General features: G+C 43.3%; 1 protein-coding gene across 3 annotated transcripts in view; it reads left to right on the top strand.

Annotated features, from left to right (window-relative positions):
- The window catches only part of PDGFRB (platelet derived growth factor receptor beta), a 179,243-nt gene that overhangs the window by 135,775 nt on the left and 16,254 nt on the right, over nt 1-27,214 (top strand). For all 3 annotated transcript variants that reach the window (XR_006387876.1, XM_044281126.1, XM_044281127.1), the window contains 6 exons: nt 960-1,064; nt 1,152-1,262; nt 3,333-3,486; nt 4,693-4,856; nt 7,041-7,159; nt 15,889-16,011. Coding sequence is in view for 2 of the 3 variants with exons in the window: in XM_044281126.1 (XP_044137061.1) it covers nt 960-1,064; nt 1,152-1,262; nt 3,333-3,486; nt 4,693-4,856; nt 7,041-7,159; nt 15,889-16,011 (776 nt within the window). In the remaining variant the exon portion in view is untranslated. The remainder of the gene's footprint in view (nt 1-959; nt 1,065-1,151; nt 1,263-3,332; nt 3,487-4,692; nt 4,857-7,040; nt 7,160-15,888; nt 16,012-27,214) is intronic.

Here is a 27,214-nt window from a genome sequence, read left to right as displayed (position 1 = left end):
ATTAGTTCTGCCGTCTCTATGATTAGCAGGGATATATGATTGCCTTAAAGTAAGAGTGCTTTTACATGGGCTGATAGAATGGATAGTCATTGCCAACAAATTATCTGGACTTTCAGTACATGCAGCAATCATCTCCTGTGTATGGGGATGAATGAGCACTACTACGATTGTTCATCCCCATACAGTTATATCCTTTGTCGGCAACACATTCCTGTTCAAACAGTGCAATGAACTGCCAAGAGATTGATATATAGGGCCACATAAATTATAGGATCACCTGATAAGGGCATTTGTTCATCATTTGTCATCTGATGGCTAGCACATTTACAACGGGCAATTATTGAGAATGAACATTCATACAGAAATTAGTTCCTGATGGCTTGCCTGATCATTGATCCATGTAATGGGGCCTCAGGGATACAAAATTGCTATGGGACTGTGGTGGCACTAGACACTGACCTGGTATATTGGCTACCTATATCCACCACCATGGGGAACACACTGAATACTGATACAACTCCCACCAAGGTCAATATTACTGTATAAATTCATATGCATTTAGCTCCCTCTAGTGGTTACAAATAAAACAGATATACTGTGAAATAAAAACAGCAAGTCATTTCAGATCTAAAATGGAATGGTGGACATTAACTTTAATTAAAACAAATAAAAAATACTACATGTATCATTGGGAAGTGGGACTTATACTGAGGTTTGCTTTGGACCCTGGTACTGGTAGACTACTCCTTTGGGTGGCAATACACTATTCTTAAGAAGTCCTAATGAGATATACAGCTGCCCATGAAAGCAGTGTCCTTTTGCTATAAATACTTTAAGCCTGTCTTTCTTTCTGTACAAAACAGTGTAGAAATCTGAGTCTCACTTTCTTCTGGGATTCACATCCCTACCAGTCCCTTGGTTGAACTTGATGGACATGTCTCTTACATTTTTATTTTCAGGCCGAACACTTGGCTCTGGAGCATTTGGCAGAGTGGTAGAAGCTACAGCTCATGGATTAGGACATGCTCAGTCATCTACAAAAGTCGCTGTAAAGATGCTGAAATGTGAGTTTTTAAAGAATTTCTTGGGCTGGGATTATGGATTTTTTTTTTTACTTTTTCAAATAAAATTAACATTCTGCTGTTTTGCAGCCACTGCTCGGAGCAGCGAGAAACAGGCTCTCATGTCAGAACTGAAGATTATGAGTCATCTGGGTCCACACTTAAATATTGTCAACTTATTGGCAGCATGCACCAAGGGAGGTAAATATCGATGGTTTTTAACCATACATGCCTGCTCTCGAATGATTGGCAGTCTCCCGGTAAAATGATACTCCCAGATACCTGGTAAAGACATTGGTGGTTTTATGATGGCAAAAGTAGGGAGGTCCTATGGTTCTGCATTACAGACAAGAAGGACAGGAGTGGACATACCACATGGCCAGCCTGTTTATCTGCCCAGGTACCCAATAAGCAAAGGGCCATGTCATTTAAATTTCTCCAATAATCTGGCGTGCGCATCACAGTTGATGACACCAATGCCAACAGAAGGGAGCTGATGGCACAGGTCAAGCGCTGCAGACCCCACAAACCGCCGAAGCTTGGTTGAAGTCTCACCGTCTCCTACCCACCCTGGACCTAAGACAAGGCTCTAGGCTCCAGTGGGTGAACCTCTCCTAAATCCAGAGAGCAGGAACAGCTCTTACAAGAGCTAATAGTTATAGCCAGAGGAGTATAACAAATCTTCAGCGTATAGCAATCCCCAGTGTTGATGAAGGTTAAAACAGGAACTATTTATTGAACTCACAAGCATTGACTTATACACATTTTCCAACAAGGTTACCACCCACAGGGTTTTTTAAAAACAACCAATAAACACGTACAATACACTCAGACACTCCCACACAAAATCCTCCCCTCTGCCTGTGATACAATTACCCCACACAATGGGTTGATGCAATTGTATCACAGGCAGGAGAATACACAATGTCTTCTGTCCTGGAGACAACCGAGGCGTAATTCAATTATCTCTCAGGACAAAGGGAAATCGCCAATACACACATGGAGACAATAGGACAGACATCACTCTTTACAGTATACATAGACATTTAACATATCCCAAAATGGCACGAATTAGACCAGGGGTTCAAAAGTTAATAAAAGTCCTTTGTGAACAAAGGAAGCCTGGCTGATGAGAGGGCCCATAATCCTGCGGCAAGAGGCTGGTAGCCAGGCTTCTCCACCACCCAGTGGCGAGGTTGGTTTCATCACAGTGTGATTTTAAGCACTGGGTTTCTGACGTCAAGAGCAGAGGGAGGTGTAGAGAATATGAAGATTGGACCAGGCCTAGATTCTAATTGGAGTGGCTGGGCTACAATGCCCCTTGGGCTCTTTTCAGCTCATTTACATATTGAAATAAATATATTTTTAGCGGTAAAACAAAGATCGATATAGATCAACAAAAAGGTATGTCTGAAATATAGTAAATCTATAGGGCACTAGAAGTGGTTTATAATGGGAAAATGCCGGTGACAGATACACGAACAATAGTTCCATACAATACAGATCAATAATGCAGCAGTGTGCATAAGTCTTCAAAGTCAGTGTCTGCCTTTGGTCAACTTTAAACACATTTAAAAATATGTAGCAGTTAAAATCTGAGAAGAGCTCTTAGTCATGCACTTTTTGTGCTGAACATCTTTTCATCTGAACTGAACATTCGTGAATGCTTTATTACATAGAGTCAGTTGGGGATTTTCTCCTTTAGGCTGCCTTTTGACCAACTGTACTTAAAATTAGGACATACAATATATAGCTTCTTGTGGTATAACCTTTTCTGTGTCCAGAGGAAATCAAGTTAGGAAGACAAAAATAAACACTGACTAGCTCCTGTAGACCAGTGTAATGCCTATTTTAGACTGCCCAATTGTTGTCCTACGAACACTCATTCCCGATAATCGGCCCGTCTAAAGGTGCTGCAGATCACCTGAGGAATGAGTGAAATGCTCACTCTTCGGGCGAAATGATTGTTGGCGCCGACAACTCAATCATCATTTCTGGGCAGCAGATTGTTTTGTCTAAACAGCACTCTGCTGCCCAAAAACAATGCAGTAACCATCGATCATCCTCATACCGTGGAGGGGATCGATGTATGTAAATGCAGTTCTTCCCCTCCACTAACGAGCAGGCAATCATCCGGAAGGAATGCTTACATCCTGACAAATGTCTGCTCATTGGCGCAGTGCATTTATCCAGATAATACAGATTCAGATTTGTAAAACCCGTGTATTCCAAACTATTTCAATTATATATTTTTATTTTATTTTTTATCAGGGCCAATATATATAGTTACAGAGTATTGCCGATATGGAGATCTTGTGGATTATTTGCATAAATACAAGCATACCTTCCTCCAATACTATGCGGAGAAGAACCGGAAGGAAACTGAAGTCTACAGTAATACCTCCACAGCAGAAAGAATGTCGAGGTAGAACTTACATTCACTAACTGAATAAAATCAACAACTATCCTGGGAAACTCATTTTTTAAGAAATGAATGCTTAGATTGATGCACATTGAGTTGTTTTTTTTTTTTTTTTTTTTGTAGATATCATCAGGGTATAAGACTATTTAAATGGGTGAACCAAACTAGCTCAATGACCATATTGGTTTGGTTTGGTCTAGCTTATCGCTCATAGTCAGTCAACCAAACCATTAGATCATGCCCATGATTTATTTGAAATAAACCAGTGCTTGAAAGTTTGTGAACCCTTAAGAAATTTCTATATTTCTGCATAAACTAGACCTTTAAACTACACCAGACCAAAAAATAGACAAAGATAACCAAATGAAGCAAATTAGGCAAAATATTAGACTTGGTCATTTATTTATTGAGGGAAATAATCCAATATCACAAGTCTGCGAGTGGCAAAAGTATGTGAACCTTAGCAGTTAATTTGAAGGTAAAATTGATGTTTTCTATCAATGGGATGACAATCTGGTGTGAGTGGACAACCTATTTTATTTAAAGAACAGGGATCTATCAATGTCTGCTCTTCACAGAACCATTGTAACACAACAATGTCAGGCAGCTCACCCATCCAAGTTATTCCATGCACACACTCCCAAAGACAGGAAAACAATAATAGGAACAGATGATCCAGCAACATAGCATTTCTGAATAAAATCTTGAGACAACACTAATGGCATATGTGTTTTGAAACTGTGTGTTCTTAATCACAGCCTATAGATCCTGTTTCTGGGTTATCTGTTCCTATAAACAAAACCTAAGATCAGCCTTAGACAGGAGCCTTAACATGTACATACAGCTTGGCTGAACGTGCATGTTATTTCAGTGGACCTGCTCATCTTCACTGGCAACAAAAGGATTGAACTCCATCTTGCTAAAAAAAAAATCCAGTTGGCAAGGCCCACATGCCATTGGATTGTGAGCAGATGCTGATAAATATTACCATATTTGACTTCACTCAAAACCTAAAGGTTCAGATGTGAATGAATTAAACCTCAATAACCTCCTGATGAACAGTTCCCCTACTAGATTCTTTATATATTTATTATATATATATATTTTCTGAAGCTTCCTTATTTGGTTTCATTTTTGATGTTGGTTTCAGGTGCTAAGGTATCTTCATACATATACACAGTATTCTGATCCTTTGTCTCCTCTTCTTAGTCACATTTCAGTTTCCATAGAAAGTGATGGCGGTTACATGGATATGAGCAAAGATGATATTTACTATGTGCCAATGCTGGATCTTAAGGATGAAATCAAATATGCTGAGATAGAACCTTGCAACTATGGAACTACCTATGAACTAGAAAACTACTCCAATTCTGGTCAGTATAGCATCAAAGAAAACAATCCATGTGTATTTTTAACATATCACAAAATGTGGTTTGAAATTAGAAGATCCAGAAACAGAACCGCTCCTATATATATGGGCTTTGCCTATTATTCAGTACAAGTAAATGTGGCCTGTAAGAGTCGCCTGTAAGAGGTGGCTGGTTGTCACAGACTGAATCATTTAAACAGTTTACTTATATTTCTAAACAAAACAGTGGTACAATATACTTCAGATTTACAGTAAAAGGAAGATAATCTTGGAGGTTAAGTACACATTCGATACTGCTATCACACTTGACAGTTACTGATTCCTACTGGAGGTGTGGAAGAATGTTCTATAAAACAACTTTAACAGCCCTTTATGTCAACTTTCCACACTCCAGCCTTGTTCTTGAGAGCTTTCTAGGCTCTAGAATCTAAAGCCAACCTATCCTGTTCAGTCCACAATGCTATAGGACTGAACCATCCAGGCTCCTCATCACTCTCTTCCCAGCCTCCAACCCACCAACACTTCCAAAATGGACAAGCTCGGCTTGTCTTACTGGATAACTAAAGGGTCGTCAGGTATCTCTATGGACCAACTGCCCTCTCATCCTGGTGCCATACCATTCCCTTATCTGCTCCTCTGTGTCCTATTGGCATTAGGGGACAACACTCCAGCATTACAACCCACACACATAGGTCAGAGTCAGGCTCTTCTTCAGACTACACTGAGGCCGACACCTCTTCTTGTTAGCTAATTGCTAGGAAATGAGCACTCTCGTTGTCAGCTACTGTTGTGGCCCACATACATTACAGGGCTCACCAGCCCAAAATACAGCATGAAACTCATATATACATTCACATTTGCAAAATATGTACAACACAATAGCAGACTATACAATAAAGCAGTTTATTAAAGAAAAATGCAGGCTCTTACCTTAAAGGGTTTGTCCACTCTTTTACTACTGATGGCCTATCTGATCAGTAGGGTCTGACACCCTGCACCCTCGCTAATCAGCTTTTCTGCAGTGGTGCTGCTGCCGAAATTACACAGCTTTGTCCATTGCACAGAGGAGCTAGTTACTGGAGCACTGCTCACATTCACTTCACCCAAGAGATTGCAGAACAGCTGACTGGAGTGGGTGCAGGGTGTTGGACTCCCACTGATCAGATAATGATGGCCTATTCTGAGGATATAGTATCACTTGTAAAAAGGGTGGACAACCCCTTTAAAAGGGAATATAATGTTTGCACCTTTACATGCATGTGGATGGAAGTGGTGCTGTTTCTGAGGAAAAAAATTAATAAAATTTCTTCTGATCACAAACACTCTTTTTAAAGATTAACAAAAAATGTTTTTGACAGCTCGGAGATGATCTTTCCTTGTAGCTTTACCCTTGAATAATGGTCATTTATAGGGTTCGGTCTAGCTTGGAAGTGTCACAACCAGACAGCTTAGAAGCTCTGACAGAGGCCTTTCAGAACCTCCCCCTTGAGTTTCTGTGTTGGTATTCAGCTCCTCCTCTCGTTAGTCTCTCTCAGCTGTCATGTGTTGGACTAATTGCTTCCCTTTAAATTCTTCCCCAGAAGGCTTTTCTGGGCGGCTTATATTTCTTCCTGGAGTATGTGTGCATGCCCATCTGGTTCTCCTCTCTTCTCCTCTACAAAGTTAAGTGTTAAACTGTTATCTGTTATTTTCTGTTTGCTGGATCCCAGGTGACCCTGACTCCCTCCGTGTCTGGTGTAGGGAGCCGGTGGTCGTGTCCCCTCACTATTGTAGGGTGCTCAGGGGTTATTTAGTCAAGGTACGTGGATATGCATACCTCCACCATTCGGATCTATGCATAGGCTGAGCAGCCAGGGAAAGTGCCAGGTCTTCTACAGGGGTCTCCCTTTCGTTCCTTAGCTTTTGGATCCAGCGAGTCATTTATGCATGTTGTTTTGCCTTGTTACCTGTACACATTCCGTGACAGAAAGCCGCATCTTTAATTAATGTGCTGGGGCCAGCAGAGAAAGAGCTATTTTTTGTGGCTTTGTGCTTTAGCTAATAGTCGGGGGACCTGAGCGGGGAACCACCTCTATGATCTGCATATGCCATAATACAGTTTATGGAAAGGAATTGTCTTCATAATATGTAGTTTAGGCTGTATACTATCGATCAAATAATATATGTTTCCCAATTTCTATTCCCACAGCTCCAGAAAGGACACGTTATTCCACTGTAATCAACGAATCACCAGTCCTTAGTTTTACTGATTTAATTGGATTCAGCTACCAAGTTGCCAATGGAATGGAGTTTCTTGCGTCTAAAAATGTAAGTCAATTTAATGTCACCTCACAAATAAACAATTTTACATTGCTGCAGTAAATCAAACAAGACTCGGCTTCAATAAGGGCACTTGTACTCCGCCCTAAAGCTAAAACTGAACCAACTACATGGCACCATGAAGTGCCAATCATGAGAGACCTCTTCCTAGTTTTTTTAATTATGAACCAAACAATATTTCCATACAAGTATATATCCAAAACAATATTACTTTTTTTCTTTCTATCCCAAGCTATAATACCCTCCCTACCCACCCTCCCATTGCAGTGCATCTCTATAGGAAAAGTGGAAGTCAAAGAAAGAGATTTAGAATTTCCAAACCCACCATACCTTAATCAATTTTTCCTCTATATTCCTTTGTTTATAAAGCACTTTTTCATATCTTTTGATCTTGTTGACCAAGTTGAGCCATTTAGTCACATTTGGAATAACCTGTAAAAAGCAAGACCCGTGTAATCAGGAGTCTTGCCAAAAACATTACCTTTACCAAAATAATCTTTTTATATTTGTAACAATTAACCTTGGAAAGATCACCAAATATCCAACACTCCATCATAAAAGGAATCACTACTTTCAGTTTTTGGGTAATAAAGTCATCAACCGCTAACCAGTATTCTTTTAGTTCTGTACAAAACCAAAACATATGGATAAAGTCTGCTCTTGGTACATCACAAAGTGGGCAATAGGATGTATTCCTTAAGCCACATTTATTAAACCATTGTGGAGTGACATAAACTCTATGTAAAATATTAAATTGAACTAAAACATGATTAAAGTTGTGAGACACTAGTCTAAGGGTAGGCAATATATTCTCCCAATCATCTACTTGTATGGTTGAACATTCCGCTCCCCAAGCCGTCTGTCCAGGAGAGCATATATTATTAAATAGTGCTTTAACTAATAATTTATATAGTTGAGCAATCTTAACCTTGTGACCTACACTCCCCATAAATTGATTCAAAGGTGTAGAAACATCTACCTCTAACAAAAATTTATCTTTAATACATTGGCGTGCCGAGCGTAACTGAAAATACTAATACCAAGATAAATTACTTATGTTCTCGATTTGTGTAAGGTCAAAAAATGAAAGTATTTCCCCATTCCTCACTACCTGTGCAACATAAAGAATATTATTTTTTTGCCAGTAGTGATCCCCATCTGAAACCTGTAAATAATAATTGTGCCATAATGGAGTACATCCCAAAGAGCCCTTTATCCCCATCCAGCCTATAACAGTACACCTAAACAATTTCCCAGCCTCTCTATAGCTCTGTTGTATGTTAGATAGCTGTCCAGATTCCAATAGAGTAAACATATTATTATGAGAAGGTCTATTCACCATGGTCCTACATAGTGGGCTATTCTTCCATTCACAAAAAAAACATAACTATGCAGCTATAAAGAAACACTTAAAACATGGAAGGTTCAGCCCTCCTGTTTCTATTGACTTATAAAGGTAATCTACTTTAAGTCTTACCCTCTTTCTTCCCCAAATTAGATCAATAATAATTATTTCCGTTAGTTTAAAATGTATCCTCAATCCATATTAGGGTGTTCCTCAGGATGTATAGGAACTGGGGTAAAATCACCATCTTAAATAGGGATATTCTATCAGCTCTAGATAAAGGAAGTCTAGGTCTTATCAAGGGAATCAAATTAAGGTACAAATAATTTTAGTGTTAGGTGATATCGTCAAACCCAAGTATTCAACGGAATCAGAAATCTTCAAGATGTTCAGGGAGGCCTCATTGGAAGGCTGGAGTCTATCTACAGCATGAGAGTGGTTTTTGACCAATTAATATCAAGACCTGAAACTTCGCCAAAGGAATTAACAGTCTGAATAATTCTTGGGAGTGTAGTATTAGTATTATGTACAAAAAATAATACATCATCTGCATATAAGGAAATACGATCCTCCCTCGCCAATATCCCAAACCCTTCAATAACTGAATCTTGCCTTGCCCTAGCTGCAAGAGGTTTGATATATATATATATATATATCAAATAATAATGGGGAGAGAGGACATTCCTGACGAGTACCTCTATTTAATAAAAAAACTCTTTGTCAAACCTCCATTAATATTTAAACTAGCCTTGGGGGATTTATACAAAAGCTTAACCACATTTATGAACTTGAGTCCAAATCCCATCTTTCCCAAAATCTCCACTCCACTCTATCGAAGGCCTTAGAAGCATCAAGCGACAGCATGGAGCAGGAGACCCCCCCCCCCCAGAGGATTGAATATTGGCATGCAGGAGATGCAGATTATAATGTGTACCCTTATTGGGAATAAATGCATTCTGATCAGAATGTATAATTGATGCAATGACCTTGGGAGTCTTGTGGCCAGAGCCCTTGCAAAAATCTTTACATCAGTGTTCAATAAGGAGATCGGCCTATATGCCTCTACATCTAAGGGATCCTTGCCTTTTTTAAATATTAATATTATAACAGCTTCTGTCATTGATTCCGGAAGGGTACCGATCTCCAAAGATTCAGTGAATACTTCCAATAAACAATAAACAGGGCAGAATAGCCTCCTTATATTTACAATAAAATTCATATGGAAATCTATCTGAACCAGGGGAGGAATTTCCCGAACAAGCCTTTACTGCAGCGTCTTACTCTAAGAGGAGAGTTCATGATCAAGGAGTTCTCTTTGAGTGTCTGTTAGGACTGGTAGAGAGATGGAATCCAAATATGCATCCATCATTTCATCTGAAATATTCTTATCTGATTTATATAAATCCACAAAATAGTTAACAAAAATTCCTTTTATAGATTCTTGATCTTCTATAATTAAAGGGACTCTGTCACCAGTTTCTAACCCCCCCTTTTATAACTATTGTTCTCTCCATGGTGCCCTTGTCATTACAAAGCTGTTGTTATAAGATAAATCCGCCGTGTAGTTTTGATAAAAATCGCTTTTATCTAACCTGTCAATCCTCTTGATAAGGTGCCCAGGGCGTTTCTGAAGGTCTGAATCTGCCGCTTTTCGCCGCCGCCGTTGGTGCCCAGCTCCTCCCATGATCCTTTCAGCGCCACCTCGATGTAATGAAATCCGCCTCCGGCTCTCCTCAGTGCCCCCTCCTCCTTTTCAAAGATCTCGCGCGTGCGCACAGGCCTGTGCCTGATGCGCCCGTGCGGACTTTTAGATTCTGCCTCGTTGAGCGAAGTGCGCATGCGCGCGCACGCGCGCGAACATGCGCGAACGCGCGCGAACATGCGCGAATGCGCACTTCGCTCCCTGAGGCAGAATCTAAAAGTCCGCACGGGCGCATCAGGCACAGGCCTGTGCGCACGCGCGAGATCTTTGAAAAGGAGGAGGGGGCACTGAGGAGAGCCGGAGGCGGATTTCATTACATCGAGGTGGCGCTGAAAGGATCATGGGAGGAGCTGGGCACCAACGGCGGCGGCGAAAAGCGGCAGATTCAGACCTTCAGAAACGCCCTGGGCACCTTATCAAGAGGATTGACAGGTTAGATAAAAGCGATTTTTATCAAAACTACACGGCGGATTTATCTTATAACAACAGCTTTGTAATGACAAGGGCACCATGGAGAGAACAATAGTTATAAAAGGGGGGGTTAGAAACTGGTGACAGAGTCCCTTTAAGCCTTCAGGCAAACGAATAGTTACTATCTCTTTATTTTGGTCCTGATTCGAGATCACCCTAGCCAACAATTTCCCTGGGTGGCCCGATTCGACAACATTTTTTTTATCCCTTGAAGAAAAGCCTCTGCTGAGCCTATCTAGAAGAAAATCAGAATAGGCCTGGCTTGCGTTTTCCATAATTTCCCTATTTTCTTCTGTTTTATTCCTGGAATTGAAGGCGTCCCATACCAGTTGGACTTTGGCTGACTTATAGTTGATGCCCCAAAAATGAACAAATAAGCCCCTCATAAAGGCCTTGAAGGCGTCCCATACCAGTTGGATTTTAGCTGACTTATAGTTGATGCTACAAAAACGAACAATCTCCTGTTCTATCATGTTATGATTCTTTATTATGGAGATCCAATGGGGATTTCATCTAAATGGGGGTCTTATCCAATATTTATCAAAAGTCATGGATACTTCAAGAGTAACTGGTACATGGTCGGATAAAACCCTGGCCTCGTATTTCATCTGCTTTACACATCCAAGATAATTTTTATTTATCAGAGCCAGGTCTATCCTAGACATAGTTTCCAGCTTTGCTTACACACGAATATACTTTTTTCCCCTTCCCTATGTACCCCCATATGTCAACAAAGCCTGATTCCAGGCAAAATCGTGCCAAGGGCGATCCCTGTACTGGAGTATAGATGTCTCCCCCCATTGAAATTCTATTAATTCCTGGGTTCATGACACAATTTAAGTCCTCATTAACTATTGAGGGACATTCAGGCCATTGATGCATGAAGGTTAGAAAACAATTACCGTATTTTTCGCCGTATAAGACGCACTTCCCCCCCCCCCCCCCAAAAGTGGGGGAAAAATAGCAGTGCGTCTTATATGGCGAATGTAGCTGATTTTGCCCAATTTTCAATGATACACCCGCCGCGATGCCGTGCGGCGGGTGTATCAGCTGTGAGGGAGGAGGGGCTGGGGGCCGGCATCTGCATTTATAATGACAGCGGGGCCCGTTCAGTGACTGTATTCTACTACACGGGCCCCGCTCACTGTATAATCATATCCCTAATAGTTAATTGTTGTATGCATGTAATCGCATAATGAGCGATAATGAGCGCTGTGTATTACCGTACTTACAATTAGAAGCGCTCGCCGTTCGGAGCAGAGAGGAGGGAGGAGGCAGGCCGGGAGGACGGGCGCTGGCAGCGTGAGTCATACGTCACGCGCCTGCGCCGCCCACTTCATGAATGAAGCAGGCGGCGTGGGCGCATGACGTATGACTCACGTTGCCAGCGCCCGTCCTCCCGGCCTGCCTCCTCCCTCCTCTCTGCTCCGAACGGCGAGCGCTTCTAATTGTAAGTACGGTAATACACAGCGCTCATTATCGCTCATTATGCGATTACATGCATACAACAATTAACTATTAGGGATATGATTATACAGTAAGCGGGGCCCGTGTAGTAGAATACAGTCACTGCATGGGCCCCGCTGTCATTATTAAAGCAGATGCGACCCCCACCCCCTGTATTAGGGGTCATTCACACCGCAGGGACACTTATGGAGGGGATCTGTGGATGACACATAGCATAAGATGCTATATATGTGTCATCCACAGATCCCCCCCCCATAACTGTCATACACAGATCCTCATCCTCATAACAGTGCCATCCAGAGAGGATCCCCCATAAGTGTCACCCACAGATCCCCCATAACAGTGCGTCACCCACAGATCCCCCATAACAGTGCGTCACCCACAGATCCCCCATAACAGTGCGTCACCCACAGATCCCCCATAACAGTGCGTCACCCACAGATCCCCCATAACAGTGCGTCTCCCACAGATCCCCCATAACAGTGTGTCATCCACAGATCCTCCATAACAGTGCGTCACCCACAGATCCCCCATAACAGTGCGTCACCCACAGATCCCCCATAACAGTGCGTCTCCCACAGATCCCCCATAACAGTGTGTCATCCACAGATCCTCCATAACAGTGCGTCACCCACAGGTTACAATTAGTTCAAAATCCACCAAAAGCGCACCTTTTGGTTCAAAATATTTTTTTTCTTATTTTCCTCGGTGCGTCTTATGGGCCGGTGCGTCTTATACGGCGAAAAATACGGTAAGTACATATAAAGAAAAGGGTGGCAGAATATAAATAAAAGCCAAAATGCATAATGGTCCAGCAAGTTTTCTATAAAGAAACACAAATCTACCTTGCTTATCAATCGAGGATGCCCAACAGACAAAATTAATCTGTTTATGAGCTAACACTGTCACTACTCTCGAATAACTAGAAAAAGTAGAGTGATCCGTCTGTCTCCCCATTGAGATGGGTCTCCACTAGGCAGACAATGGCTGGAAGGTGTCTCTGTACCAGATCAAAAACCACCTGTCTTTTTAACTTATCCCCCAGATCCCAAACATTCCAAGTTAAGATTTTAGTTGACATCAGCCCAATCAAGCAGATCCCAGAAAAGATTATTATTCAACTTCCCAACCACCCATTCCTTCCTCCAAAGAGACACACTGCAATCTTCCCCATTCGCCCCCCAACCCTCTTGATCCACCACATTACTGCACTAGATCTCTTGACCAAGACCACTCCTCCCCCTCTTCCCCGCCCACACCACTACCATGCAAAAAAAAGACCATTTGGAGGCGAGTGCCTATACATTGTTCCGGTCAAGCCAGTCTGTCACAAGACCCGGGAAATAAAATAAAAAGTTTCCCCATTAAAAATGATCCGCAATTTTGCTGGGTTGACAAATTAATATTCAATGCCCCTTTCTTGAAGCCATTTTTTCCCCATAGTAAAAGTACGTCTCTTTCCTTGGATCTCCTGGGATAGGTTTTTCCCCTGGAACCCGTGTGCTCTTTCCACCAGGAATAGAAGCAAAAATGTTCCTTTCCAAATTTCTCAAGAATTAAGGACTATATCATTTCAGCTGAACTTTTTCCTTCTATGCCTTCAGGTAAACCTCATATTGCATCGCCTAGACCTATCCACCATTTTTTTTAAGGGAATTAGTGTCGGTACTCAGGGTGGAGATTTCATTTTTAAATATTTTAGCTTCGTTCTCCAAGACTCCCACAGATTTTTCATCACATCTGTCTGGATTGTCCAGGCCGCATGGAAATATCTTGAATTAGCTCATCACTTTTTTTAACTGCCACTAAAATTTCTTTCAGTGGGGCAGATTCAAAAGTGGACAAGTCGTTTATAGCCTCTGCCGCCATCCCCTCCTCCTGAGACAAATCATCCACCAATTCTTTCATTCTGCTTCCAGGTTTTTAACATTAGAGTCAGATATCCCTTTTGAATCCGCCCCTGCTCTTGTCATTACATTAGGAGACTTCAAAAACTGATCAATTTTAGCTGATTCTGGATGCTTCTGACCCGTTTTTGAGAGATCCACCGATCGCCTATTTTGCATAGGGCCCTTTTTTCCCTTCTCTCTTCACCTTTTTCTTCCTTTTTTTTCCCTCCCCTTACCTTTTTTATTTCCCCCTTTTTTTCTTTCCTTTTTTTTCCTCCCTTTTTTTTCTTTTCTCTGCCCTTTTCTCTCTCTTCCCTTTTTCCTTCCTTTCCCTCGCTCCTCCTTTTCAGCAAAAGTCCAATACCAATGAGATTTTTATAATATTTAGCAGGGTTTCTATAATTCTTGGATTACACCATATTTATCCATAGGAAAAAAAAAATAACAAAAAAGTATGGGCAGGTCTCATCAGTCTTCTTAGAGGGAAACTTATAACATCAGGAGTAGGAGCGGAGGATGGCCAGCAGCAAGCAAGTGACAGGGAAGAGGAGTACAACACACAGAATGGTAATAGATTAGAGCGAAAGATAAGGAAAAGCCCAGGACAAGTTAGACCTCCTTTTTTAAAAGCCAGCGATTGGGAAGACAGGGAGGGTCCAGAGGAGGCCAAACAGCTTGTCTAAACAAGCACACCAGCCGGGAGATCACGCTTCAGGGCACTTCACCCCCATGGGAACTCATCAGATCAAACCGGCATTCAGCGCTCCACGCTTCAGCCAGAAAGCGGGTCCAGGCGCGCTGTGGCAGGCGAGGGGAGAGGCGGAGGGGCGCGAAGCAACCAACTACTTCATCACGTGAATGTCCCAACGTTTCCTTTTCCCTCTTCCCAGTTTAATTATAGATTCAAAGATCTTTGACATATAAAGTCCTTGATTTTTAGAGACTTCCAGAAACTTACGGACAGTTGGGAACTCTGCCTCCAGTGTTTTTCCATAACTCACAAGATGGTGAAATTGTGTGTGGGAAGTCACTTGCAATGAATACGTACTCTTTAATCTATGAAGAGAGAGCATGGATATACATACAGATCACACAACTGAAAGATCCTTTTACACTTATTCATGATGAGACAAAGATAGTGTCAATGATAGTGTCACTATTTTCTAGCAATCAGAATCCTTTTACCCTTATCTTAGTCAACACTCTACATTGGTTTTTGACTCATCATTGCTGTGGTCTGCTAGTGTCCTGATAAGAAGGTAACCAGCTATCATCAAAAATATACACTGGAAAGTAACCAGCACTTATCAGACTCTAACTTCTATTCATCAGAACCTAAGCAGTGTTTGTCAGAATCTAACTGGTGTTCATAAGAACATAACTAACATTCCTCAGACAGGAACCAGTATCCATCGGAAAGTAACTACAATTCCTTACAATGTAAGCAGCACATATAAGAATCTGATAGTCATCAGAACATAACCAGAATTTATCAGAACGTAACCAGTATTTATTAGAACTAAACCAGTGTTTTTATTAGAATGTAATCAGTGATCATCAGAACGCAACCAGGTTTCATCAAAAAGGTAACCAGTATTCATTAGCACATAACCAGTGTTTTTATCAGAATGTAACCAGCCATCATCAGAAGATAACCAAGTTTCTTCAGAGCATCACCAGTATTCATAGGACCATAACTAGTATTTTGATCAGAATGTAACCAGTGTTCATCAGAACATAACCAGTATTCCTTAGGAAACCTTCAGATCATCACCACTGTTGTTGAGATTGGACTTTGTTGGTTCTGATTGATGATTTAGTGACAATATGTGTTAATCCACAGTGTGTTCACCGTGACTTGGCTGCAAGAAACGTATTGATTTGTGAGGGAAAACTAGTGAAAATTTGTGACTTTGGACTAGCCAGAGACATTGTGAGAGACTCCAACTACATTTCCAAAGGCAACGTAAGTTTTGCTCTCAGCGTATTTGCAGATTTCTTAATTTGCTTAGTCTTTTCACAGAAAATGTACTTTTCACAGCTCTTTCAATGTGATGATCCAGCACTGAGCCCCAACCTATGTCTTTCCCTTCCTGGCACTGAGGGCTGGAAGTGCTAACGGCACATAATGAGCATTACCAGCAAGATATCTCCAGAACAGAGTGGAGATTTGTGGTTGTCTCCCACTGGCCACGCTTTTTCATGCTATACAATAACCTGCACTTAGCAATTTTCATAGGAGTTTCCCTTAAAATTAAAAACAAACTTCTCAGTAACCCATTTAAAATAAAAAATGACACATATAATTTGTTTTTCAGAATGTTATCTAAAAGGGTTTTTTTTACATTTATTTAACCAGCCACAGCACTTGTATGTGTCATTTGATACCAGGTGTACGTACAACACCCCTAACGAACAGCTGCCCTTAGCATGAGCCTGTACATATTATGATATTTCCCCTAGTCTAGTAGAAGCTATCAGTTGAATTGGGTCTATCCTGGTTACACATTCCCTTTAATTAATAAGACTGAGCAACTCTGAAATCTGAAGCAATTTTATGTTTTCTCGAGAGGTTTTTTTACTTTAATGTGGCAGTAAGAGAGTCTTGGTTTAAAGGGGTTGACATATCAGACATCTCGTCTTTTGTCTTGAGCAATAAGCTGATTACCACAGTCACAGTTCTCTGCAATCCCAACAAAATCAGCAATGGCCACTGGGAAATGTGGTTTTGCTTGACAGCCATTCAGGTGAATGACCATCCATGTAATGCCAGACTAAAGTCGTCCATACAAAGGTGGTCCTGAACTAGAAACCACCTCTATGACATCCAAATGCCCCAGTAGAGCATATAGACAGCAATTTGCCGTCATGAAACAACCTATTTAAAGGGCTTCTCTTACCCTCCATTGTGCAATTTTCATTAGCCGACATTAGCTATTTGCTAATGTCAACTGAGTGCAATCATACATGTCCTACCTTTGTCTGTGGATTATTTCTTGTAAAAATCATACTTTTATCATATGCAAATTTCTTCACTACCAGCAAGTTGGGTGTGTACTTGCTGGTAGCTGCCGCATCTGCCACTTCTAGACACGCCCCATCTCCTCCTCCCGCTGGCCCCGTCTGCTGCTGAATTCCCGTCCTTCACCCAATACGCCTGCGCTGATCAAGGAACGTTACAGCGCAGGGGCGGGAATTCAGCAGCAGATAGGGCCAGCGGGAGGGGGAGAGTGCTCGCTGGCCCTGTCTATCAAGAGGAGATGGGGCGTGTCTAGAAGCGGCGGCTAATGAAATAGCTAATGTCGGCTAATGAAAATTGCACAATGGGGGCTGCCAAAAGCCCTTTAAGTCATAAATAGCCTGATTTCCTGTCCTCTATTCAATGACCATTGCTCTATGAGCCGTAATTTTGCTGTACACAACATTGAAAAGATTTCAATATTAATCAGATTTTTCTAACTAGAAATGGAAATCTCCATAGTGAAGCTTTACACATGTATACATACATTTTTGAAGCATTTCGTATTGACATGTAATGTAATTTCTTTGAATTTTAAATCTATAGACATTGTATTACATATTGCATTATGGTTTGTCACCTACACTTCTGAAACTTCCCGAAGCAGAAGTAAAAATTGTGCAATAAAGTGTAAAATAAAGGCTTCCGAGTTCCATTGCAACATAACACTTTGCCAAATGTGCATTGCTGGGAAAAAGGTATTAAATATACAGACATGTATAAGAACAAGGCTAGGGATGGATGAACAATTACAATGGTCATATGCACGTTGAGATTATATCACAGCTTTACTGTGACTCATGCAATCTTGATGTTTCTCTATAGGGAAAAATATTGGTTTACCATGATTTTACTACAACTTGCCTATATACCACTATTCTACCACTTCCTAAAGCTTTATGGTACAGCACCATCTACAGTGAAGCAATGTAACGAAAAGCCTACTATATGAAGTCTTGTCTTGTTACATTTGATGCAGGGCTGGAAAATGCAGTCACACCACTGGATGTATAGATCCTGCCTCTAAGTTGATAAATATATGTACTGGACACATTAATGAGTTGTCTCCTTGGAAGAAGGAGTACCATGTAATGTATAGATTCTTATATTATACTTTAGTACCATACATTGCCCAACGTTAATGAGGTGTAGTGATTGTGGTCATGTATATATCCCAGTATGATTTGAGAACATCATTTTTAAATGAATAGGATGTCATAAAAATTTAATGTAGACAGTGATTAAGGCTATGTTCATATTTATGTCATGGTTTCGATTCATAACAGATGTGAAGCCAAGTCCATTGTATGATGAAACCAAATGGTGCCCCACAGACTCCCTTCACTTATAATAAGATCCATCGCACCTTCATAGGGTCTTCATTGTTTCAATGTCATGAATACATGCTATCCTATTCTGGACGATGATGAAACTGCCAATGGAACAGCTAAATGGCAGTCTCATGCCTCCCGTTTCAATCCCCAGCCATGGGACATTTGAAGCCACACTTTTATCAACCAGGAATGTTGACTAATCTTCCGATTTTGGAGCATATTTGCATAATCCTTGCTCTCTTTAAGATCCATTCCATGCAATAATTCCATAATAAATGGGACAGTTGGGAGGTATGGATTCTATAGTGTGAAATAATTGTACTCAAATGTTAATAGGTGAGAATCTAGTACACATTTTACCATAGGGCCCAGAAACTTCAGTCCATGTAACATATTACAGCTGGTTTCAGATATGGCATGATCTTCTGAATGATTAGTATATATACAGTATTTCCTTACTAGCCATTTGTACCTTTGGATTGCTTGAGGCTCATTAAAGAGGAAGTGAACACAGATGTTACTGAGCATATAAATATAGCTAGGTCTGATATGCTTAGTAGGCTTTAGGACCTTAGTTGATCATGATGACACCACTCCGGTAATAGTTTGAATATAGAAAGATGTGTGGTTGAACTAAAAACATTTCACTTTTTATAGAAATATGTTTTTTATAGTGTTGGTTGAGCACTAAAGTGCTCGGGTGCTCGAGTAGAGCACAATGGAAGTCAATGGGAGAACCCGAGCATTAAACCAGGTATCCATTGATCTGAAGAGGGGAGGGTGTCTGGTTCATAGTAAAAGGTCAAAAATTAATGCAAACACCACTGAAACGGTTCGGGAACAGCATGGGGAGGATGTCTGGATGCCTCTTGGACTCCCAGGTCGCTGCTGGGAATGATGTTGTCTGAGTAGTACACCACTTTTACAGACTGACAATAATACGCACCAAACCGAAGATAAAATTGATTTTAGAGGAAAAATTGTTAGGAAACATTCTTTCCTGTATATTTACTTGTATATAAAGTGCAAGTGCTGCCAACAATTACAAGGAAGAGGCACTCCGATACAACCTGTATATCACATAATGGAGAGCCTCATTCACATTGTGGTACAATTGTTCAGGTAGTGGGACTCCTACACTCATAGGGCCAGATTTATCATTAGCTCAGGTCAGAATAATGGAGAGAAAAAGTCCCCAAAAAGTCCCAAACGCTAAAACTGCGCACAAAGCTGCGCACAAATTTGTGACTTTTTTCTGCTCTGCACTATGCTCGCCAGTTTTCTGAAAGTGGGCGTGTTTTCTTATGTAAATTAATCTCTAGACAGATTTACTATTGGGACTATTTAAAAAGTCACAAAAAAGTCTCAATTTCACTCCAGTGAGGACCATGCTTATCTTATGAGACTTTTTACTAGAACATGCGACTTTTTCATAAAAACTTGCGACTTTTCCGTAAAGATGTGCGACTTTTGTAAAGCTGCTTACTGATAAACTGCTACCGTCAAATCACATTTATTACAGTCTTAAAGGGCCGATCATAAATCTGACTTGGCTAAAACTGACTTTAGCCATATGTTAAAGTGGAGTGAGCTGTCAGAGTAATGATAAATCTGGCCCCTAAAGTCTATGCACTAAGGGAAAGGGCTGCCAAAAATTACAAGGACCAGGCACTCCAATACACTCTTTATTACACATAAAGGTGGGCATCATACACACCCTTAAAAAATTATGATTGATGGCCTGCTGGTGACCCTCAAAAACATTAGGAGCAAGGGCCTACTGGTGACATTAGGGGCGAGGGCCTGCTGCTGATCTGACCATCTAAAACATTAGGAGTGAGGGCCTGCTGCCGAGCTGACCATCTAAAAAATGTTGTGGGTGAGGGCCTGCTGCCGAGCTAACCATCAAAAAAAAATTGTGAGCAAGGGCCTGCTGCCGAGCTGACCATCTAAAAAATGTTGTGGGCGAAGGCCTGCTGTCGAGCTGACCATCTAAAAATTTTCTGTGGGTGAGGGCCTGCTGCCGAGCTGACCATCTAAAAATTTAGGGGTGAGGGTCTGCTGCTGAGCTGACCCTCTAAAACATTATGGTTGAGGGCCTGCTGGTGATCCTCAAAAACATTATGGGTAAGGGCCTCCTGGTAACCCTCTAACGCATTATGGGTGAGGGCCTACTGCTGAGCTGAGACCCTCTAATACATTAGGAGCGAGGGCAGCCTAATAAGCATGTTGATATGATGGAGGAGGAGGACGAGAAAAGGGAGATTGAACAATATACCCTTTTTAGTGGTGGTAGGGGTGCATGGGAATACAGTGTATTCAATACACCATGAAAGCCACAATTAGAGTGCCTTTATGTTCAGTTGCTTTCCTCTGGTGGAGTAGAGAAGTCAAGGGCAATGCAGACCTTGTTCATTTTTATAAGAGTCAGCAGGTCAGCATTTTCAGTTGACAGGCGGATGCGCTTATCAGTTATTATGCCCCCAGCAGCACTAAATACATGCTCTGACAAAACGCTGGCGGCTGGAGGGGCAGGCCAGCATCTCCAAGGCGTAGAGCGCCAGTTCGTGCCACGTGTCCAGCTTGGACATCCAATAGTTGTAAGGCACACAGGGATCACTGACGACGCTGACACGGTCTGCTACGTACTCCTTCACCATCTTCCAAAATGTTTCCCTCCTTGTGACACTAGGCCGCGTATCAGGTTGAGGGTGCTGGCAGGGTGTCATAAAACTGTCCCAGGCCTTGGAGAGTGTTGCCCAGGCTCTGTTGGAAGTGATGTGTGTTCCCCTCATCTCCCCTCCTCGATTGACCAAGGAACTACGTACTCTGCAGTCAGATGGAAATTTCTGGAGCAATTTTTCCACAAAGACCTTCTGGTATTGCATCACTTTGCTCGTCCTCTCCACCACAGGAATGAGAGATGAGAAGTTCTCTTTGTAGCGGGGGTCGAGAAGGGTGAACAACCAGCAATCGGTGTTGGCCAAAATGCGTACAAGGCGAGGGTCACGGGAAAGGCAGCCTAACATAAAGTCAGCCAACAGACAAGACTTCGCTGTCCTCATCAGGAGGATGACTCTCAATTTCCTCATCCTCTTCCTCCTCTTCTACCTGGTCTGGCTATCACCCTGTGTACTGTCTTCCCCCATTTCCACCTCTTCCACATGCAAAGCGTCCGCCTTCATTGTGAGCAGCGAGCGTTTGACTAGACATAGAAGTGGGATGGTTACGCTGATAATAGCGTTATCGCTGCTCACCATCTGTGTAGAGTCCTCAAAGTTGTGTAAAACCTCACAGAGGTCAGACATCAATGCCCTCTCGTTGCTTATGAGGAACAGAAGCTGACTGGAAAGGCGACGACAATGTTGCAGCTGGTATTCCACTACTGCCCTCTGCTGCTCACAAAGCCTGGCCAACAGGTGGAACGTGGAGTTCTAGCGAGTGCTCATGTCTCACAACAGTCAATGAGCTGGCAATTGCAAGCGCTGCTGCAGCGTTGCCAGACTGGTGGAAGCTGTCGATGACTTGCGGAAATGGGCACACATGCAGCGCGCGTTCACCAGTAGCTCAGGCAAATTGGGGTAGGTTTTGAGAAACCGCTGAACCACTAGGTTGAACACGTGGGCTAGGCATGGTATGTGTGTGAGCTTGCCAAGCTCCAAACCCACCACTAAGTTACGGCCATTATCAGACACAACCATGCCTGGTTGTAGGTTGAGTGGTGAGAGCCACAAGCTCAGTCTGGTCCCTTATCCCCTGGCACAGCTCTGCGGCAGTGTGCTGTTTGTCACCCAAGCAGATCAGTTTAAGCCTGGCCTGTTGCCGCTTCCCCACTGCAGTGCTACACTGCTTCCAGCTACTGACTGATGGCTGACTGGTGCAGCAAGATGATAATTCAGAGGTGGAAGTGGAGGAGGAGGCGGAGAAGGAGAAGGGGGGCTGCAGCCACAAACGTAGGTGGTGGCGGAAACCCTGATGGAAGCAGGCGTCGGTAGCACCTGTGCCATCCCAGGGTACGATTTTCTCCTGGCCTCCACAACGTTTACCTGGTGTGCTGTCAGGGAAATGTAGCGTCCCTGGCCAAAAACACTTGTCCATGTGTCAGTCGTTAAGTGGACCTTCCCAATAACTGCATTGGTCAGGGCACGGGTGATGTTACGGGACACATGCTGGCGTAAGGCTGGGACTGCACACCATGAACAATATTGGCAGCTGGGGACAGAGTACCGCGGGACAGCCGCCGCCATTAGGCTGTTGAAAGCCTCAGTGTCCAAAAGCCTAAATGGCAACATTTCCAGGGCCAGTAATTTGGAAAGGTGCGCATTTAGTGTTATGGTCTGTGGGTGAGTGGCTGGATATTTGCACTTTCTTTCAAAAGCCTGGGTATGTACGCTGCACTGGGACACAGAAGTGGATGTGCTAGCTGATGGTGCTTGAGAAAGGTCCAGGTGCATGGCGGGAGGCATAGGGCCTGCGTCTTGGCAAGGGGATTGGCCAGCACGTAACACAGGGGAAGAGGAGGCAGTGGTGTAACCCGCAGACACTGGTTGTGGACTCAGGCATTCGGCCCACCTATTAGGATGCTTTGATGCCATGTGGCGGATCATGCTTGTGGAGGTGAGGTTTCTAGTGTTCACGCCCCTGCTCATTTTGGTATGGCACAGGTTGCAAATTGCAATTAACAATTCTTTTATCATCGGCAGTGTAACGGACCGTTTCAGCAGACAAGGGGTTAAACTCCGTTTAGGCGATATGCCCCTTTCCGAGAGACAGGCACAGCTACTGCAGAACACCAACCTCCCGAACTGGATACAAAATAGCACTCCAAACTGGAACCTCGCGAATAGCTGTCAGCAGAAGAACAGGAAAAGCGTATCAGTCAGCTTACACTCCTGGCAATCAGTCTCCAACAGCATACAGGGAATCCCCCCAATGACGAGACAAGGCTCCGTGTTGAGGGTCAAGCAGTGATCTGACTGTACTTCAGATACAGACTCTTTTATTCATAAAAACAAACATAGTACTGCCCACAGGGTTTTGAAATCCAACCAATCAGTAATTCACAACACACACAATGTAAATACAGCAACCAATCGTTCCCGCCCCCTAGAGGACCAGAAGGGAGACTGCGACACAGGACAGATACAACATATCCCCACAATGCATCATGGTTTCCTCCTCTCTGTCCCGGAGACGACTGAAGACAATCCAATTATCTCTCAGGACAAAAGGGAGATCACCAATACACATGTGGAGACAACAAGACAGACATCACCATTTAAACACACAATGGGACAATAGAACCACACCTAGCATATTCCTCCCAAGCTGACAAGTTACACTTATTATAAGTTGTTACAACTTTGTGAGGTTACATTGTCCATACATATAACTTACATCAATTTAAACAGTATAACTTGGGGGACAAACCTATCCAAAATTCACTGGAATAGGTTCAGGGGTTCAAAAGTTAGCATGGGCCATAATCCTGAGGCAAGAGGCCTTCAAACAGCCCCCTCCAAAACCCAGTGGCGAGGTTGGTTTCGCCACACATCTCCCCCCCCCCCCCCCCCCCCCAGGGAAGACTAACCAGATACCTGACCTCACGCCGGTCGGTACCTGAGTTAGTCTGGCAGCCGCCCCAAAACCCAATACTGGACCTGTTGAATTTAGTAGCCTGTCTCTGTCCAGTGAATCCACCAAGATTATATTTGTAGCTGGTACTCCCGGTCTCTGAGTTGCTCCCTGGCTTGGAGTGGAGGTTTCTTTGTGGGCAGGGATCAGCGGGACTCTGCCCTGGTACCAGCGCTACCATGGAAGAAGCCTGGTTGGAGTCTGGTTGTTGGAGGGGGAAACCGACTGTCTCCCCTTTGGCTAAACTGCCCTGTTGCTGGGGGACAGGAACAACTGTCCCTACCCCCTGTGCTGTAAGTGCAGAGACCACGGTCCCATCTGCACAGTTGTGGGGCTTCCTGTCTCCCCCTGGTGCGTTAAGCTGCCGCTGGGGAGAGGGGGTAATGAGCTCCTCTCCCATACATACTTCCAGTCGCTGGGGAGGGCGACCGACCGCCTCCGCTCCCAATACAATGTCCTGCTGCTGGGGAAAGGAGACTGGGCTCTCTATTCCCTGTAGGACACTCTGCCGCTGGGGGACAGGACCGACTGTCTCTGCCCCCTGTAACTCCGTATGCCGCTGGGGAATGGAGACTCGGCTCCCAATTCCCAAAAAATCATGCTGCTGCTGGGGGGCAGGAACAACTACCTCTGCCCCCTGTAACTCAGCCTGCCGCTGGGGAGGGAGGCTGCTGCTCTCCTCTCCCTGCACTTCACACTGCCGCTGGGGAATGGAGACTGGGCTCCCACTGTCCCGCAACCGTAACTTCCGATGGAGGTCCACCCAACGTGGCAGCTGACCGTCACCTTCTGCCCGGTATAGTAGGGTCTTAGACACTAGACTCCTCACGAACTTCACGTATTTCTCAGCTGGATTGGGTCCGAAGAAGTTCAGCCGCAACCACATCATACGGTCAAATTCCTCCACAGAGTATCTGTACTCCACTGCTGGTTCCATCCTGGTGCTTTTAGGGTCACTGTACTGAGACATGCGTTGCCCTTAAATTGTAAAATCCAAAGAAATGGTGTCTCCTGTAGCTGTCCTTCTGGCTGTAGGAACGATCCCGCTGCTTGCAACCAATGTAACGGACCGTTTCAGCAGACAAGGGGTTAAACTCCGTTTAGGCGATATGCCCCTTTCCGAGAGACAGGCACAGCTACTGCAGAACACCAACCTCCCGAACTGGATACAAAATAGCACTCCAAACTGGAACCTCGCGAATAGCTGTCAGCAGAAGAACAGGAAAAGCGTATCAGTCAGCTTACACTCCTGGCAATCAGTCTCCAACAGCATACAGGGAATCCCCCCAATGACGAGACAAGGCTCCGTGTTGAGGGTCAAGCAGTGATCTGACTGTACTTCAGATACAGACTCTTTTATTCATAAAAACAAACATCGTACTGCCCACAGGGTTTTGAAATCCAACCAATCAGTAATTCACAACACACACAATGTAAATACAGCAACCAATCGTTCCCGCCCCCTAGAGGACCAGAAGGGAGACTGCGACACAGGACAGATACAACATATCCCCACAATGCATCATGGTTTCCTCCTCTCTGTCCCGGAGACGACCGAAGACAATCCAATTATCTCTCAGGACAAAAGGGAGATCACCAATACACATGTGGAGACAACAAGACAGACATCACCATTTAAACACACAATGGGACAATAGAACCACACCTAGCATATTCCTCCCAAGCTGACAAGTTACACTTATTATAAGTTGTTACAACTCTGTGAGGTTACATTGTCCATACATACAGGTCCTTCTCAAAAAATTTGCATATTGTGATAAAGTTCATTATTTTCTGTAATGTACTGATAAACATTAGACTTTCATATATTTTAGATTCATTACACACCAACTGAAGTAGTTCAAGCCTTTTATTGTTTTAATATTGATGATTTTGGCATACAGCTCATGAAAACCCAAAATTCCTATCTAAAAAAGTTAGCATATCATGAAAAGGTTCTCTAAACGAGCTATTAACCTAATCATCTGAATCAACTAATTAACTCTAAACACCTGCAAAAGATTCCTGAGGCTTTTAAAAACTCCCAGCCTGGTTCATTACTCAAAACCGCAATCATGGGTAAGACTGCCGACCTGACTGCTGTCTAGAAGGCCATCATTGACACCCTCAAGCAAGAGGGTAAGACACAGAAAGAAATTTCTGAACGAATAGGCTGTTCCCAGAGTGCTGTATCAAGGCACCTCCGTGGGAAGTCTGTGGGAAGGAAAAAGTGTGGCAGAAAACGCTGCACAACGAGAAGAGGTGACTGGACCCTGAGGAAGATTGTGGAGAAGGACCGATTCCAGACCTTGGGGGACCTGCGGAAGCAGTGGACTGAGTCTGGAGTAGAAACATCCAGAGCCACCGTGTACAGGCGTGTGCAGGAAATGGGCTACAGGTACCGCATTCCCCAGGTCAAGCCACTTTTGAACCAGAAACAGCGGCAGAAGTGCCTGACCTGGGCTACAGAGAAGCAGCACTGGACTGTTGCATGTCATTCGGAAATCAAGGTGCCAGAGTCTGGAGGAAGACTGGGGAGAGGGAAATGCCAAAATTCCTGAAGTCCAGTGTCAAGTCCCCACAGTCAGTGATGGTCTGGGGTGCCATGTCAGCTGCTGGTGTTGGTCCACTGTGTTTTATCAAGGGCAGGGTCAATGCAGCTAGCTATCAGGAGATTTTGGAGCACTTCATGCTTCCATCTGCTGAAAAGCTTTATGGAGATGAAGATTTCATTTTTCAGCACGACCTGGCACCTGCTCACAGTGCCAAAACCACTGGTAAATGGTTTACTGACCATGGTATTACTGTGCTCAATTGGCCTGCCAACTCTCCTGACCTGAACCCCATAGAGAATCTGTGGGATATTGGGAAGAGAAAGTTGAGAGACGCAAGACCCAACACTCTGGATGAGCTTAAGGCCGCTATCGAAGCATCCTGGGCCTCCATAACACCTCAGCAGTGCCACAGGCTGATTGCCTCCATGCCACGCCGCATTGAAGCAGTGATTTCTGCAAAAGGATTCCCGACCAAGTTATGAGTGCATAACTGAACATAATTATTTGAAGGTTGACTTTTTTTGTATTAAAAACACTTTTCTTTTATTGGTCGGATGAAATATGCTAATTTTTTTAGATAGGAAATTTGGGTTTTCATGAGCTGTATGCCAAAATCATCAATATTAA

Source organism: Bufo gargarizans, chromosome 2 (assembly GCF_014858855.1).
Source record: "Bufo gargarizans isolate SCDJY-AF-19 chromosome 2, ASM1485885v1, whole genome shotgun sequence".
Classification (NCBI taxonomy): domain Eukaryota; kingdom Metazoa; phylum Chordata; class Amphibia; order Anura; family Bufonidae; genus Bufo; species Bufo gargarizans.
This window is presented reverse-complemented; position numbering and strand designations above follow the sequence as displayed.